The sequence below is a fragment of the Xiphophorus hellerii genome, chromosome 21 (genome assembly GCF_003331165.1).
Source record: "Xiphophorus hellerii strain 12219 chromosome 21, Xiphophorus_hellerii-4.1, whole genome shotgun sequence".
Taxonomy (NCBI): Eukaryota; Metazoa; Chordata; class Actinopteri; order Cyprinodontiformes; family Poeciliidae; genus Xiphophorus; species Xiphophorus hellerii.
In genome coordinates this window covers 26,070,988-26,083,997 of record NC_045692.1, presented here as the reverse complement: position 1 = coordinate 26,083,997, position 13,010 = coordinate 26,070,988, and the positions used below count along the sequence as shown (strand labels likewise).

The 13,010-nt window shown below is 50.7% G+C and overlaps 2 protein-coding genes across 4 annotated transcripts; both read left to right on the top strand.

Annotated features, from left to right (window-relative positions):
* The first annotated feature begins 5 nt into the window (after nt 1-5).
* Nucleotides 6-4,433, top strand: LOC116712312 (guanine nucleotide-binding protein G(olf) subunit alpha-like). Of its 3 annotated transcripts, none has more exons than XM_032552189.1 (13): nt 6-174; nt 404-553; nt 780-846; nt 915-969; nt 1,119-1,238; nt 2,749-2,846; nt 2,954-3,008; nt 3,075-3,148; nt 3,225-3,283; nt 3,351-3,471; nt 3,557-3,687; nt 3,765-3,832; nt 3,933-4,433. In XM_032552189.1, the coding sequence occupies exons 2-13, from the start codon at nt 418-420 to the stop codon at nt 4,077-4,079; spliced, it is 1,131 nt and encodes a 376-aa protein (XP_032408080.1). In that variant the 5' UTR covers nt 6-174; nt 404-417; the 3' UTR covers nt 4,080-4,433. The 3 variants fall into 3 exon arrangements, with proteins under 3 accessions (XP_032408080.1, XP_032408079.1, XP_032408081.1); XM_032552188.1 differs by having other exon boundaries at nt 7-174; nt 774-846; XM_032552190.1 differs by lacking the exon at nt 6-174 and having other exon boundaries at nt 436-572; nt 774-846.
* Nucleotides 4,434-7,155: 2,722 nt separating this feature from the next.
* zbtb14 (zinc finger and BTB domain containing 14) lies at nt 7,156-12,957 on the top strand. Its single transcript, XM_032552212.1, has 10 exons — nt 7,156-7,381; nt 8,738-8,926; nt 8,997-9,167; nt 9,250-9,345; nt 9,415-9,558; nt 9,638-9,882; nt 9,973-10,058; nt 10,135-10,274; nt 11,163-11,258; nt 12,606-12,957. Exons 2-10 carry the CDS (start codon nt 8,738-8,740, stop codon nt 12,744-12,746), a joined length of 1,308 nt encoding a protein of 435 aa, XP_032408103.1. The 5' UTR covers nt 7,156-7,381; the 3' UTR covers nt 12,747-12,957.
* Nucleotides 12,958-13,010: the final 53 nt, after the last annotated feature.

Sequence of the window (13,010 nt, the reverse complement as noted above, 5' to 3'; positions counted from 1 at the left end):
AGGTGTTTCACTCAGCAAACATCACACAACCTGCAGCAGCTCCTCTCTGAACCGGACCGGACCGCAGATCGGACCATGCTGCCACCGCTTCTGTGATCCGTCTCTGTGGACTTGGATGGACGAGCAGAACCGGACTTGAAGGCTAGACGGGTCGCTGATTCCCAGCAGCTACAGGTCAGTCCACTGGGACCACAGCTGCCGCCATACTGGGTCCATTTAGATTCTGCTGCGACCCGTTTGTAGCTGCAAGGTTCTGATGTCCCAAACGGGCCAGAACCAGAGCAGAGTCCAGATGGTTCTACTGGGTTTCTAACTGCTTTAATGTGCTGAACTGGTAGCCTGCTCTGGTCCTACTGGACTCCCATCCTGACCAGTCTCATCTCTGACCCGGTTCTGGTTCCAGTGGTTCCAGTAGAGATGGGTTGTTTAGGCGGGAAGACGGACGAAGAGCGACTCGACGAAAAGGCCAAAAGAGAAGCGAACAAGAAGATCGAGAAGCAGCTGCAGAAGGAGAGACAAGCGTACAAAGCAACACACCGCCTGCTGCTGCTGGGTGACACACCTGTCCACCTGTCTGTCTGTCTGTCTGTCTACCTGTCTCTGTCCACCTGTCTGTCTGTCTGTCTGTCTACCTGTCTCTGTCCACCTGTCCCTCTACCTGTTGGGATCTTGACGGTCCAGGCTTCATTTGTTCTCCTCTGTCCTCTCTGCCCCCTGTTGGTCCCCCTGTCTGTCCTCCTCTCTGTCCACCTGTCCTCTCTGTGGTTGTGCAGGTGCAGGAGAATCAGGTAAAAGCACCATCGTGAAGCAGATGAGGATTCTCCATGTGGACGGTTTCAACGCTGAGTGAGTCTGGGTTTGTGGAAACCGGGTCTAGACCAAACCCGTTGTCATGAACTCTGGTTTGTTCCCAGAGAGAAGCAGCAGAAGATCCAGGACATCAGGAAGAACGTGAAGGATGCCATCGTGGTAAGTCTGACTGGAGCACAGGGTCATGAAGGTCATCAGGGTCATGACTGTGTCCTGGCTCCACCGGGACCTGGTCCTCAAGGTGGACATGTCTCCGCCCTCGTTCTGACCGTCGGCTCCATCGGCCAATCAGCTTCTCTTTGTTTCAGACCATTGTGTCGGCCATGAGCGCGCTGACTCCGCCCGTCCCTCTGGGTAACCCTGGCAACCAGTTCAGAGTGGACTACATAAAGAGCATCTCTCCGCTTTCAGACTTCGATTACACGGAGGTAAAACCACACCTACACAGGTGAGTCATGTGAGCTGTGATGTCACTCAGGTGTGTCTGCAGCAGAGGCGGCAGGTCGGAGGGTCTGAGTGGGTTATTGATCTCTGATCAGCGGAACCTCTACTTCCCCTCAGAACCAGGTCTAATCATTCTCCTCACTACTTGGTTTGGGTCGGATTGTTTGGTTCTGATGGTTTGGGTTCACGGTGTTTGAGTTGTTTCCTGCTCCAGTGGAAACGTTGAAAGTTTCCGTTAATATTTCCTGCAGCAACAAAGGAGACCTAAAAGGAAACACACACACACAGGTGACACCCCGTCCTGAACAGGTAGACGGGTTGAAGTGCTTCAGGCTGCACCAGGAGACCTGCTTGTTTGTTGTAATGACAGTAATGACATGATGTAACCAGTTCACCGGAGACGCACACAGCTGAGAGTCGCCTGAGGCCTCATTATCTAAACAGCTCGTCTCCCAGGACCTCACACACCAAAGAAGTGTTCACTCTTCCTCTATGGTCTGCTGATTGGTTCATGAGACACTATGCTGCTCACATTGTTGTTGCTGCCATCCAATCAGGAGCCTTCACACAGACCCAGCCATTATAGGAGAAGACATTCACCTCTAGAACCTCTGGGCCGTTTATATCTACGTACACGTGGACTTGTCGTACCGCTGACCCGTCGTACCGCTGACCCGTCGTACCGCTGACCCGTCGTACCGCTGACCCGTCGTACCGCTAACCCGTCGTACCGCTGACCCGTCGTACCGCTGACCCGTCGTACCGCTAACCCGTCGTACCGCTAACCCGTCGTTCCGCTGACCCTTCGTACCCCTGGCCCGTCGTTCCGCTGACCCTTCGTACCCATGGACCTGGTGACACTTGTCATTTAGAGGCAGCCCAGTTTGACAAAGCTGGTCTTCAGGCTCTTCCAGACAGAGGCCTTCATTCTCTGTCTGTTTTCTTCGTTCTCTATCGATCTCTCCTTCGGTCGGGTCACAACTGTAAACAGGCCACTCCAATTGATGCTCCGTTTTCTTGTCACTGTTTCTTCTGACCAACATCTCGAGACGGTCCAGGCTGGGCTGAGAATCGTCCTTGTGGAGAATTCTCTGGCACTCAAGCATGAACCAGTGTGGTTGAGACAGAACAGACCAAGTTTAACTGGGATCTTTGGTACCAACAGGAGGTCATAAAGACAGACTGGTCCTACTTGGGTCCACCAAAGGCGAGCCGGTTAGAACTAAGGTCCTGGTAGAAAATGAGATTCAAAGGTCCAATAAGGAAGGCTCTGGTTTGGAAGGTTGAAGGGATGAATGGATCTGAACTACAAGAAGTTTGTCGTTCCCAGAATGGAGTAAGCAGGCAATCACCAGAGCATCTGATGGTCAGTAAGACCAGGGTGACTCATCAGGACCACCTCTGATGTGGTCCGATCACCCTCTGAACCAGGTGCTGCTGTGTCCCTCTGCAGCATGCAGGGGGCGCTCACAGCTCTCTCTCGGGTTCTGGCAGGACTTCTTTGAGCACACCCAGAAGCTGTGGGAGGACGACGGCATCAAGGCGTGCTTTGAACGCTCCAATGAATACCAGCTGATCGACTGCGCCAAGTAGTAAGGACCTTGAGCATTAAGCCCCTCCCACCTTTACTGTGATGTCACAGGTGTTTAGGAGACATATTTAAAGCTTTTTACTGATCCTCATGTGTTCTGGGTTTCAGCTTCCTGGACCGGTTGGACTCTGTCAGGAAGACAGACTACACGCCTACTGACCAGGTCAGAGACCAGCCAATCAGGCTGCAGCTTCCACTGTGGCTCCGCCTCACTCTTCTTCTTCTGCAGGACTTGCTGCGCTGCAGGGTGCTGACATCTGGGATTTTTGAGACCAGGTTTCAGGTGGACAAAGTCAACTTCCAGTAAGTTCTGGATCTGAGGTCAGAACCACCGTGTTCTGAGCAGGAAATGAAATGTGTGTGTGTGTGTGTGTGTCAGTATGTTTGATGTAGGAGGTCAGAGGGATGAGCGCAGGAAGTGGATCCAGTGCTTCAACGGTAAGAGCAGCAGCATTAATCAGTGGCCTGAGTGCCAGCAGAACTCAGCCCGGTTTGGTTCCCTCAGATGTGACGGCCATCATCTTCGTAGCGGCCAGCAGCAGCTACAACATGGTCATCAGGGAGGACAACTCCACCAACCGCCTCAGAGAGTCCCTGGACCTGTTCAGGTCCATCTGGACCAACAGGTGCTGGTGGTTCTGAACAGCTGCCTCAGCTATCTGACCTGTGGTTGGCCGGGTTAACCTTCATGTGCTCTGTGATTGGCTGCAGGTTCCTGAAGACCATCTCTGTGATTCTGTTCCTCAACAAGCAGGACGTCCTGGCTGACAAGATCCTGGCCGGGAAGTCCAAGCTGGAAGATTATTTCCCAGAATATACCAACTACCAGGTTCCTCCTGAGTGTAAGAGCGGACACGCATGTGCTGATGGACATGTGAGGAACATGGAGCGCTTCCTAACGTCCATGTCTGTTTTCCAGCTGTTCCAGATGTCGGCGAAGACCCCAAAGTGACCCGAGCAAAGTTCTTCATCAGAGACGAGTTCCTGGTAAAAACCCTTCGATGGTGGTCAGGGAACTGACGAGTTCCCTCCAACGTGTTCCCTCTTAATGTGTTCACTCTAACGTGTTCCCTCCTATATGTTCCAGAGGATCAGCACGGCCAGCGCTGACGGGAAACATTACTGCTACCCTCACTTCACCTGCGCCATCGACACGGAGAACATCCGCCGCGTCTTCAACGACTGTCGTGACATCATCCAGCGCATGCACCTGCGTCAGTACGAGCTGCTGTGATTGGCTGATGGTCCCTGCCATGACTCTGCCTCTTCCTGTTAACCCTTCAATGCAGACTTCTTCATGTTTAGAGTAGAAAGGAGAAAATCAGAGAGTATGTAGTGGTTATGATTCAAAAGTTCAGGGTTATGCAGAGCATTATGGGTAGTGTAGTGTACAGGCTGACAGAGTACAACCATTTTATTAAAATATTTTTCCATGTTAAGATTTTGAGTTCAGTTATAGCCTGTTGCTGATTGGCTGTTTTCAGATGATGTCACTTTTTAACCAATCAGGTCTTAGAGCTCATTTATAAAAACAGGAAGTTGATCTGCTGAGTTTGTTTATTAGCATTAAAGAGGATTTATCAGTGCATTGATGTCTGTTCTTCCTCAGCATCTGAGGTCCGAAAAGACCCGGTTCTACTTGGACAGTACAAGACCAGACAGAGTACTCAAACTAGAAGTGTGATGATAAATATAATTTCTCTGCAGACAACAAGGGCCACCGTTCAGAACCAAACCGGACCGTTTGACAGGTTTAGCTCGAGAACGAAAGCTGCAGAACTCAGAACCTCAGCTCAGCTTTGGACCTGACGAAATCAGGCTGCAGTGAGAAGGTCCGCTTCCTCTGGAAGAGCAGCACTCAGAACCAGGAGGTTCTTTCAAAATTAAAGCGCTTCTCTAAAATCGAAGCAGTGCATTATGGGTCCGACTGATGCAGAGGTTCTGGAGTCGATGTGAGCCACGGTTTCTCTGTGGTTCTGATCTAGAACCAAACAGAGTCAGAGGTTCCTCAGATTCTGAAGGTTCTGGTTCTGTCTGAGCGGGTCGGACCATCACTTGGTCTCCCACTTTATTTGAATGGATCGGTTCCAAAAATATCAGAGATGGAAGGAGAGAAATGCTGGTGCTGCTCAGTTCACACGGATGAAAACAAATGGTACTAGTAGATCTAGGTCCATTATTGGCCCGTCTGCTCCTCTAACCGATAAACGGACTAAACATGGATGCGGTTTGTAAACTTACCCACACAAAAATAAAAGCAGTAACATTGGCTATTTAATCTGTCATAAGAGAAAAGAATGGGGGTTAATTCTTCAAAGTCATATTTTAAACATGTTATCCTGTCAGTTTCAAACTATTTAGTTAGCAAGCTAAACATTTAGCTTGCTAGCAACATATTTAGGTAAAAAGATAAATCCTTAGTTTGAAGATATGCCTTAGTAACTTAACATTTATCTCCAACCTCAATATTTAATTTGTAAGCTAAATATTTTTGCTAGGTCATACCTAAATATACAGCTTGCTAACGAAGTAATTACTGAGCCAGCTAAATATTTAGTTGGCTCTAAGCTAGTTATTTAGTTTACAAACTAGCTAGCTGAGGCCTTCATATTTATTTAATCTGTAAATGTACTTGCCAACAAGCAGAAATGAAAGCTGGAACTTAAGAACTTAGAGAAAACTCCTACAGTTAAGTCTTGTCCATTTAAAACAATGTCGCGGAGATATTAGTTTTTATAAAAATTAAGTATTGAGTTGTTTTAAACATGCCGAACCCATAGGGGGCGATGTAGGGCGAAGCTAAAACCTGTCGCAACCACAATCATTCAGAACATCCACGATTTCCTGTTGGGGAATGAGATTCATTTGTGTGGACAGACCGTGAGGTTAGACTGCTTTTGAATACAGCCTTAGAAAGTCAAGTTAATAAACTCAAGATAATGTCGACTGGGAATCGTGTTCCCGCCAGTATTTGGATGCTTGTGCCTCCATATTGGCGAGGGATAGCCAGTGTAAAACAGCTGACATCCATCTTTCTCCTTTGCAACTTAACATGTCGGAGCAGTTTTATTCTAAAACGTCTGAAAAAAGTCAGAAATCAGCTCCTGTCCAATATTAGGCATTTTTCTTCCACTGCGTGGCGAAACAATAATATATGTGACGTCAGCGCCGCATTATTTGTTGCAGAAACGCATAAACATCTATTCAGTTTGCAAGATATGCCTTAGTAACTTAACATTTATCTCCAACCTCAATATTTAATTTGTAAGCTAAATATTGCAAGATATGCGGCACCTGATTACAAGGTTTTAATTCTTCACTGTTTCTGTAGTTCCATTAGTAATCTGAGTAAAATATTAATGTAAGAGAACTGAAACGACAGGTGACTTTATAACTAAATACATGCAGTAGAGATGCATCTATACATCAGATCTAGATTCAAATGGAGAGAGGAACTGGGAAAATCCGTCGTTATAGATGTAGAAGATCTAGAATCGTCAGAGCAAAACTATAAATTTAACTGTAGGTGACGAAATCACTGATCATAACATAGTTTCAGGGTTTACTCCACTTTGTATTCATCTGAATATAACCGTGAGAACTGCAACATGTTCTAGGAAAAACTAGAAGAAAACTGACATGGAGGCATGAAGGTTCACACAGATAAAAATATATTAAAAACAAAATGAAGACTAATACACACAGTAAAGACAAGATAACATTTAATACTGCAGTTATCAAAAAGCACACTGAGCAGGATCATTTAAAACATTTTTAAAATATACATGTGTATTAGTAGTGCATTAAATGTTTGTGTATTTTGTTTTTCTGGGAAGATCTGAAGCTGATTTTATTTAAAACATATTTTATTAATCAGCTGAAGAGCCAGCAGAGAGAGGAGCAGAGCTGCAGCAGCAGCTGATGGTTCCTGTCTGGATGTCATGAACACCATGAGACTGTCATAGCAACAACCTTCAGTCAGAGGCCTCTGAAAGATGCTGGACGGACTGCTACTGGAGATCCTTCCCGCCCACAGCTCTGAGATTCTCTTTGGGATAAACAGAATTTTTTTCAAATGAACTGAATAATTTATGTCAGATTAAAAGTGATACAAAGTCTGGAGATTAATTCCTAATAATCTGGTTCTGGTTCTGGTTCTGCTGGAGGATTGTTGTGGAGCGAGTTTATGTTGGAGCGGCTCTTTAGTTGGACTATTTTGGTTTATTGAAATGATCAGTTCGGTATGTTCACCCTCTGGTTCTGACCCGGTTCTGAGGGTCTTCCAGAGCCGACCTAGACCGTCCAGCTCGGACTCGGAGCTGCAGCGCGGCGCATGCGCCGTGTGGGTCAGGCTGTGGGCAGTTTGGCGCGCTGCCTGCGTGCCTCCGCAGAGTGTGCGTGCTGGCGCAAAGCGCGGCCTCCTGCGCTCGTCCTCAGCCGCCGCAACACAAACAACAACAATAAACAACAACAGGCGTCCTGCCGACCGGACGGCCCGGCACGCGGCCGCGGACACACCCACAGGACTCGGCCACGGTAAGAGCTCGCTCCGGCCGCCGCGCTCTCTCCCGCTTCAGGACCGGGCCGCCTGCGCGCTCTCGAGCCGCTCCCGGCCGCTGAAGCTCCGCTCCGAGGCCGCGGCCCCGCCGCTCGCGTGCCTGCGTGTCGGGGCCGCAGCTCGCGAGGCCCGGGGACCGGAGCGCGCGCCTCGGGCACGGAGCGGAGCGGCAGACGGAGCCGCCATCTTGTTTCAACGGCAGATACGCCACCGCTGAACCGAACCGAGCCGGAACCAGCGGCTGGGCCGGAGCCAGGCTTTAGGCCCGGATCAGAGTGGTTAGCATGTTAGCTACATAAAGCTAACCAGTTCGAGCTCCGAGCCCTGCTCTGGTTCCGAGACACAGTCCGCGCGTTCGGTTCCTCCTCAGACCTGTACTCTAGTCCTCATCGGGTCCGATCCAGTTCTGACAGCCCCGAACCCTGCCTTATTTCTGGTACCGGAGTCGGTCCGGTTCGGTTAATGTAAACACAGAAGGCCTCGGTGCTGGTTAGCGGACCAGGTCCACATCAGAACCCGGTTCCGAATGAGACACGGACTCAGCTGGTCCAATAAGTTCTGATGACCGTCTGCTGCCGCTGCAGGGGACGCGCACACGCTCCGAGCGCGTGCCCGTCCCAGTAGTAGTGCGCGAGAACAGCAGGAAGCAGACGACGCGCGAGCAGCACAGGACATGATCCTAACAGAGGTTCTGAACGGTTCTGACCCGGTTCTAACAGGAACTGACACTGTCTGTAGCAGTCAGAGATCCAACTGTCGGGTTGGACTGTTCTGGTGGGTCAGGGTGGTTCTGATGATGTTCCAGGCTGGGAAAAGAAGGTTTGAAAGAACCAACTTGGCAGGTTCTGCTTCATCAACTGAATAATTTTCGGTTCTACATGACTCAGATCAACCTCTGGGATCCTGAACAGATTTCCCCTCCCTGTCACCATCCAGAAATGCTGGATCAGAACCGGAACATTCCTCTGGTTCTGATGAATGTTCCACCTGCAGGTGTTCAGTCAGAGACAATAACTGGGCCGCTCTGCAGAGATGGTTCCATCAGAACCTGATCGGCAGGTCTCATCTTCATCCATCCATCATCAATGTCCGACAGAACCACGTCTGTCTTTAGAACCCGGTTCTATTCCTGGACCTGAGACGGTGATGAAAAAGCTGCGACATGGCTGGGTTGAGTCTGGATCTGGGAGATGTGGTTCTGGTCCAGGAAAAGAACCTGGTTCTCTTTGACTTTGGCAGATACATGAGAGTTAATTAAAGTCCACCTCTAGTGTCCCTGGTTCCCAAAGGTTCTGGTTCCGGTACTGACCACCTCTAGTGTCCCTGGTTGTCAGATGACGGAGACGGTGAAGTACGTGGACGATGAACACAAGAGCATCTTCCTGAAGCTGCTGAACGAGCAGCGGCTGGAGGGCGAGCACTGCGACATCGCCGTGGTGGTCGAAGACGTCAAGTTCCGCGCTCACCGCTGCGTCCTGGCCGCCTGCTCCAACTACTTCAAGAAGCTCTTCAAGAAGCACGAGGTAGCGCACTCCGACTGCGCCCGTCGGTGGGCCGGTAGGCTCCGGTTCTCACCTGACCCCGTGTCCTCAGGTGGACAACTCGTCCGTCATCGAGATCGACTTCATCCGCTCCGACATCTTTGAGGAGGTCCTGAACTACATGTACACGGCTAAGATCTCCGTCAAGAAGAAGGACGTCAACCTGATGATGTCATCGGGACAGATCCTCGGCATCCGCTTCCTGGACAAGCTCTGCTCCCAGGTAACGCCCGACCCACCAGGGGGAAACACTCAGGTGGTTCTGTCAGACATCAAAGAATGATGATGATGATGTGCTTCATCAGAAGCGTGACGTGTCGTCAGACGACAAGGAGAAGTTCCCGTATGACATCGTAAAGATGGCGCTGCCCCCTGAAGCCCAGCTGGCTGCAGACTCTGAGGTAAATCCATCAGCAGCCAATCAGCAGCCGGGAGCTGCCGTCCTCCGATCTGATTGGTCGCTTCCACAGGAGCTGGGCGAGCACGATGACGCGCCGGGCGCAGACGACCTGGTGGAGGCATCCACCAATCAGGAGCTGGACAAGTCTCCCAACGCTGCACTGCACGTGCAGGAAGCCATCTTGAAGGAGCTGACCAATGAGGATGTTCACAAGGTGCCCCACCCCACCTGTTTCTGTCGGAACCCCTCCCTGTCAGAAGCCGTCCATGGTAACCTGTGTCGTCTCCCTTCAGGTGTCCTGCTACGACCAGGACGTGGTGACGGAGATGGAGGCGGAGCCTAAGGAGCTTGGGGCGGAGCATCACGCCACCCAGACGCTGACCTTCACGGACAGCATAGGCGAGGTGAAGGACGAGGCGGCGCCCGGCTGGTCGGCCGCCGCCGCCGACATGAAGTTCGAGTACCTGCTGTACGGACACCGCGAGCAGCTGGCCTGCCAGGTGTGTGGGAAGACCTTCCTGGACGAGAGCAGACTCAGGTACGGTGGCACCTGGTCCACACGGCGCGGCCCGGTGAGCGCGGTGCGGCGCGGCCCGGACTCACCTGATCCCACCTGTCCTTTCCACAGGAAACACGAGAAGCTGCACTCGGCAGAGCGGCCTTTCGCCTGTGAGATCTGCTCCAAGGCCTTCACCACACACGCTCACCTGAAAGGTAACACCGGCACACCTGCTTCCTTGCCGCCGCTAACTGGCTGTCTGACTCCGCCCCCACCTGCTGTCTGCTCCAGAACACCTGAAGATCCACACGGGCTTCAAGCCCTACAGGTGTGACGTTTGTGGGAAGTCGTTCATTCGAGCTCCGGACCTGAAGAAACATGAGCGAGTCCACAGCAACGAGAGGCCCTTCGCCTGCCAGATGTGTGACAAGGTGAGTTCACCTGAGATTGATGATGGTGACACCATCCAGAGGAGTTGAATCATGGGAAAGCTCTGGTTTGGTTTCGGCGTTCTGAAGCATGAAGTTGAACCGTCTGCAGACAGAAGTAATAGATCCCAGATTGATTTATTTAGAGGAGAAACAGCAGGGACCCTAAACAGACCCTAAGGGACTCCTTGGGAGGAGAGGTGGGGTCCGTTAGGAACCAGCAGGGGGCAGCAGAGACCAGTAGAGGGCAGTAGGGACCAGTAGGAACCAGTAAGGACCAGTAGAGCTCAGTAGGGACCAGTAGAGGGTAGTAGGGACCAGTAGAAACCAGTAGAGGGCAGTAGGGACCAGTAGAAACCAGTAGAGGGCAGTAGGGACCAGTAGGAACCAGTAGAGGGCAGTAGGGACCAGTAGAAACCAGTAGAGGGCAGTAGGGACCAGTAGAAACCAGTAGAGGGCAGTAGGGACCAGTAGGAACCAGTAGAGGGTAGTAGGGACCAGTAGAAACCAGTAGAGGGCAGTAGGGACCAGTAGAAACCAGTAGGGACCAGTAGGGACCAGTAGAAACCAGTAGAGGGCAGTAGGGACCAGTAGAAACCAGTAGAGGGCAGTAGGGACCAGTAGAAACCAGTAGAGGGCAGTAGGGACCAGTAGAAACCAGTAGAGGGCAGTAGGGACCAGTAGGAACCAGTAGAGGGCAGTAGGGACCAGTAGAAACCAGTAGAGGGCAGTAGGGACCAGTAGAAACCAGTAGAGGACAGTAGGGACCAGTAGAAACCAGTAGAGGGCAGTAGGGACCAGTAGAAACCAGTAGAGGGCAGTAGGAACCAGTAGAGACCAGTAAATATTGAACCTGCAGCTCAGTCGTTTCTGACTCGTCTCTCTCTGCAGGCCTTTAAACACAAGTCTCACCTGAAGGACCACGAGAGGAGACACCGAGGAGAGAAACCTTTTGTCTGTCCGTCCTGCACCAAGGCCTTCGCCAAGGTACCAGACCCAGTAGAACACAGTGAAGGTTCTGGTTCTGGAGGTTAAAGCAGGTTGACCTCCATCAGGACCTTAATGATAGTTGGAGAGAAGGATGAACTTTGATCTCATTTTGAGCAGAACCAGCAGGATTCATGTGTTCATATTAGAATTTGACCCAGTGCTGATGGTTCTGGTTCCCTTCAAAGAACCTAGAACTCATTGATCATCCTCAGCTGACAGATCCAGAAATAATCCAGAAAACCACACTGGATTCATTTTTCATTCATTTTTAACCATTTTATTACAGAAAATCAGGATCTGGTCCAGTAGGAAACTAGAACCCAGAACCTTTGAAGTCCGACGGTTCCTGTGGTTCTGGTCCACTCCTCCATGCTGATCCGCGCCACACTGTTCAGGTTTCAGCTCTGTTGCTAGGCAACTGGACCTTCTGCCCCCCTCCAGAGCTCTCTGGACTTTGTACCAGAAGGTTCTGTTCTGGTCTTGCTGGACCTCCTCTGGGTCGTCCAGGAGCGCGGCCCTTCAGACGGGCCTGGACCGGTACTGGCTGGCCCGGCATGACGGCAACATGACTGGCTGCTAAGGGATCAAATACTTATTTTCCGTCTGTTCTGCAGCGGCGGGTACCGCTAACTACAAGTTAGCTGTGCTAACCCTAAAGCGCTAACCATGAATGTTAGCTCTGCTAACACCAAACCGCTAATTATACACAGTTCCATTACCTTAAGGAGCTAACCTTAAATATTAACTCTGCTAACGCTAAAGAGCTAATCAAAAATGTTAGCTCTGCTATATGAACACAGTATTTAGTAGGAGCTAAGCGTTAGCTTCTAATATGTTGATACCCACCGAGGGTCAATAACACATTAGCTACAAGTTAGCATAGCGCCCCCAGCAGGGCTCTGTCTGTCATTCCACGCCTTCCTGTACAGTTTGCGCCTCAGAAGGGATTTTGGGTCAAACGTTTCACTAGTTTCAGTTTTATAGTTGTTGACTTTCGCTAACTCTGTTGCTAATTTAGCCTAATTAACAACAGCAGTCATTTGCTGCGCTGCGTTACAGGTGGAAACGGTGATGATGAGAGGAAGTGGATCTGGTAAACTTCAAAATAAGAGCATGAATAGAAACGTCTCAAAACCAGCTAATGATAAAAACTGACAGCTAACAAAACAGCCGAGTAAATTAGCACTGCAGCGTTTATCTACAGGTGAGGCCAGAAGTATTCATACGCCTGGCAGGGTTTCCATGGAGACCACCCGAGAGCCCCACCCAGTTTCTGCTGTTCACCGCTGTCGCTGTTCGGACCGGTTCTGAGCGGTTCTGACCCACGTCTCTCTGCTGTTCCAGGCGTCGGACCTGAAGCGCCATGAGAACAACATGCACAGCGAGAGGAAGCAGCTGAACCCGCTGCAGAGCGACACGGAGACGCTGCAGGCCGCCGCCATGGCTGCCGAGGAGCAGCACCTGGAGAACATCAGCTGCTCCTAACACCTGGAGGACAGCTCCCACTCTGACCTGACCTCCCTGCCCTGAGGTGACCCCTGACCTCAGCCCACTGGAACTCTGACCCTGTGGATTTTATGAAGCGGTTCTGCTCAGTTTCATGAGCGGAGCTGCCATGTTGTGCAGAACTCGTGTGATGATGTCATCAGATAGACGATGGGATGAAATCATGAAATAAAATGTTTTTCTAACCCAGTGTGAACGTTTGCTGCCCTCGGCAGCGTCTGGCAGGCGCCGCAGCCTGCAGTA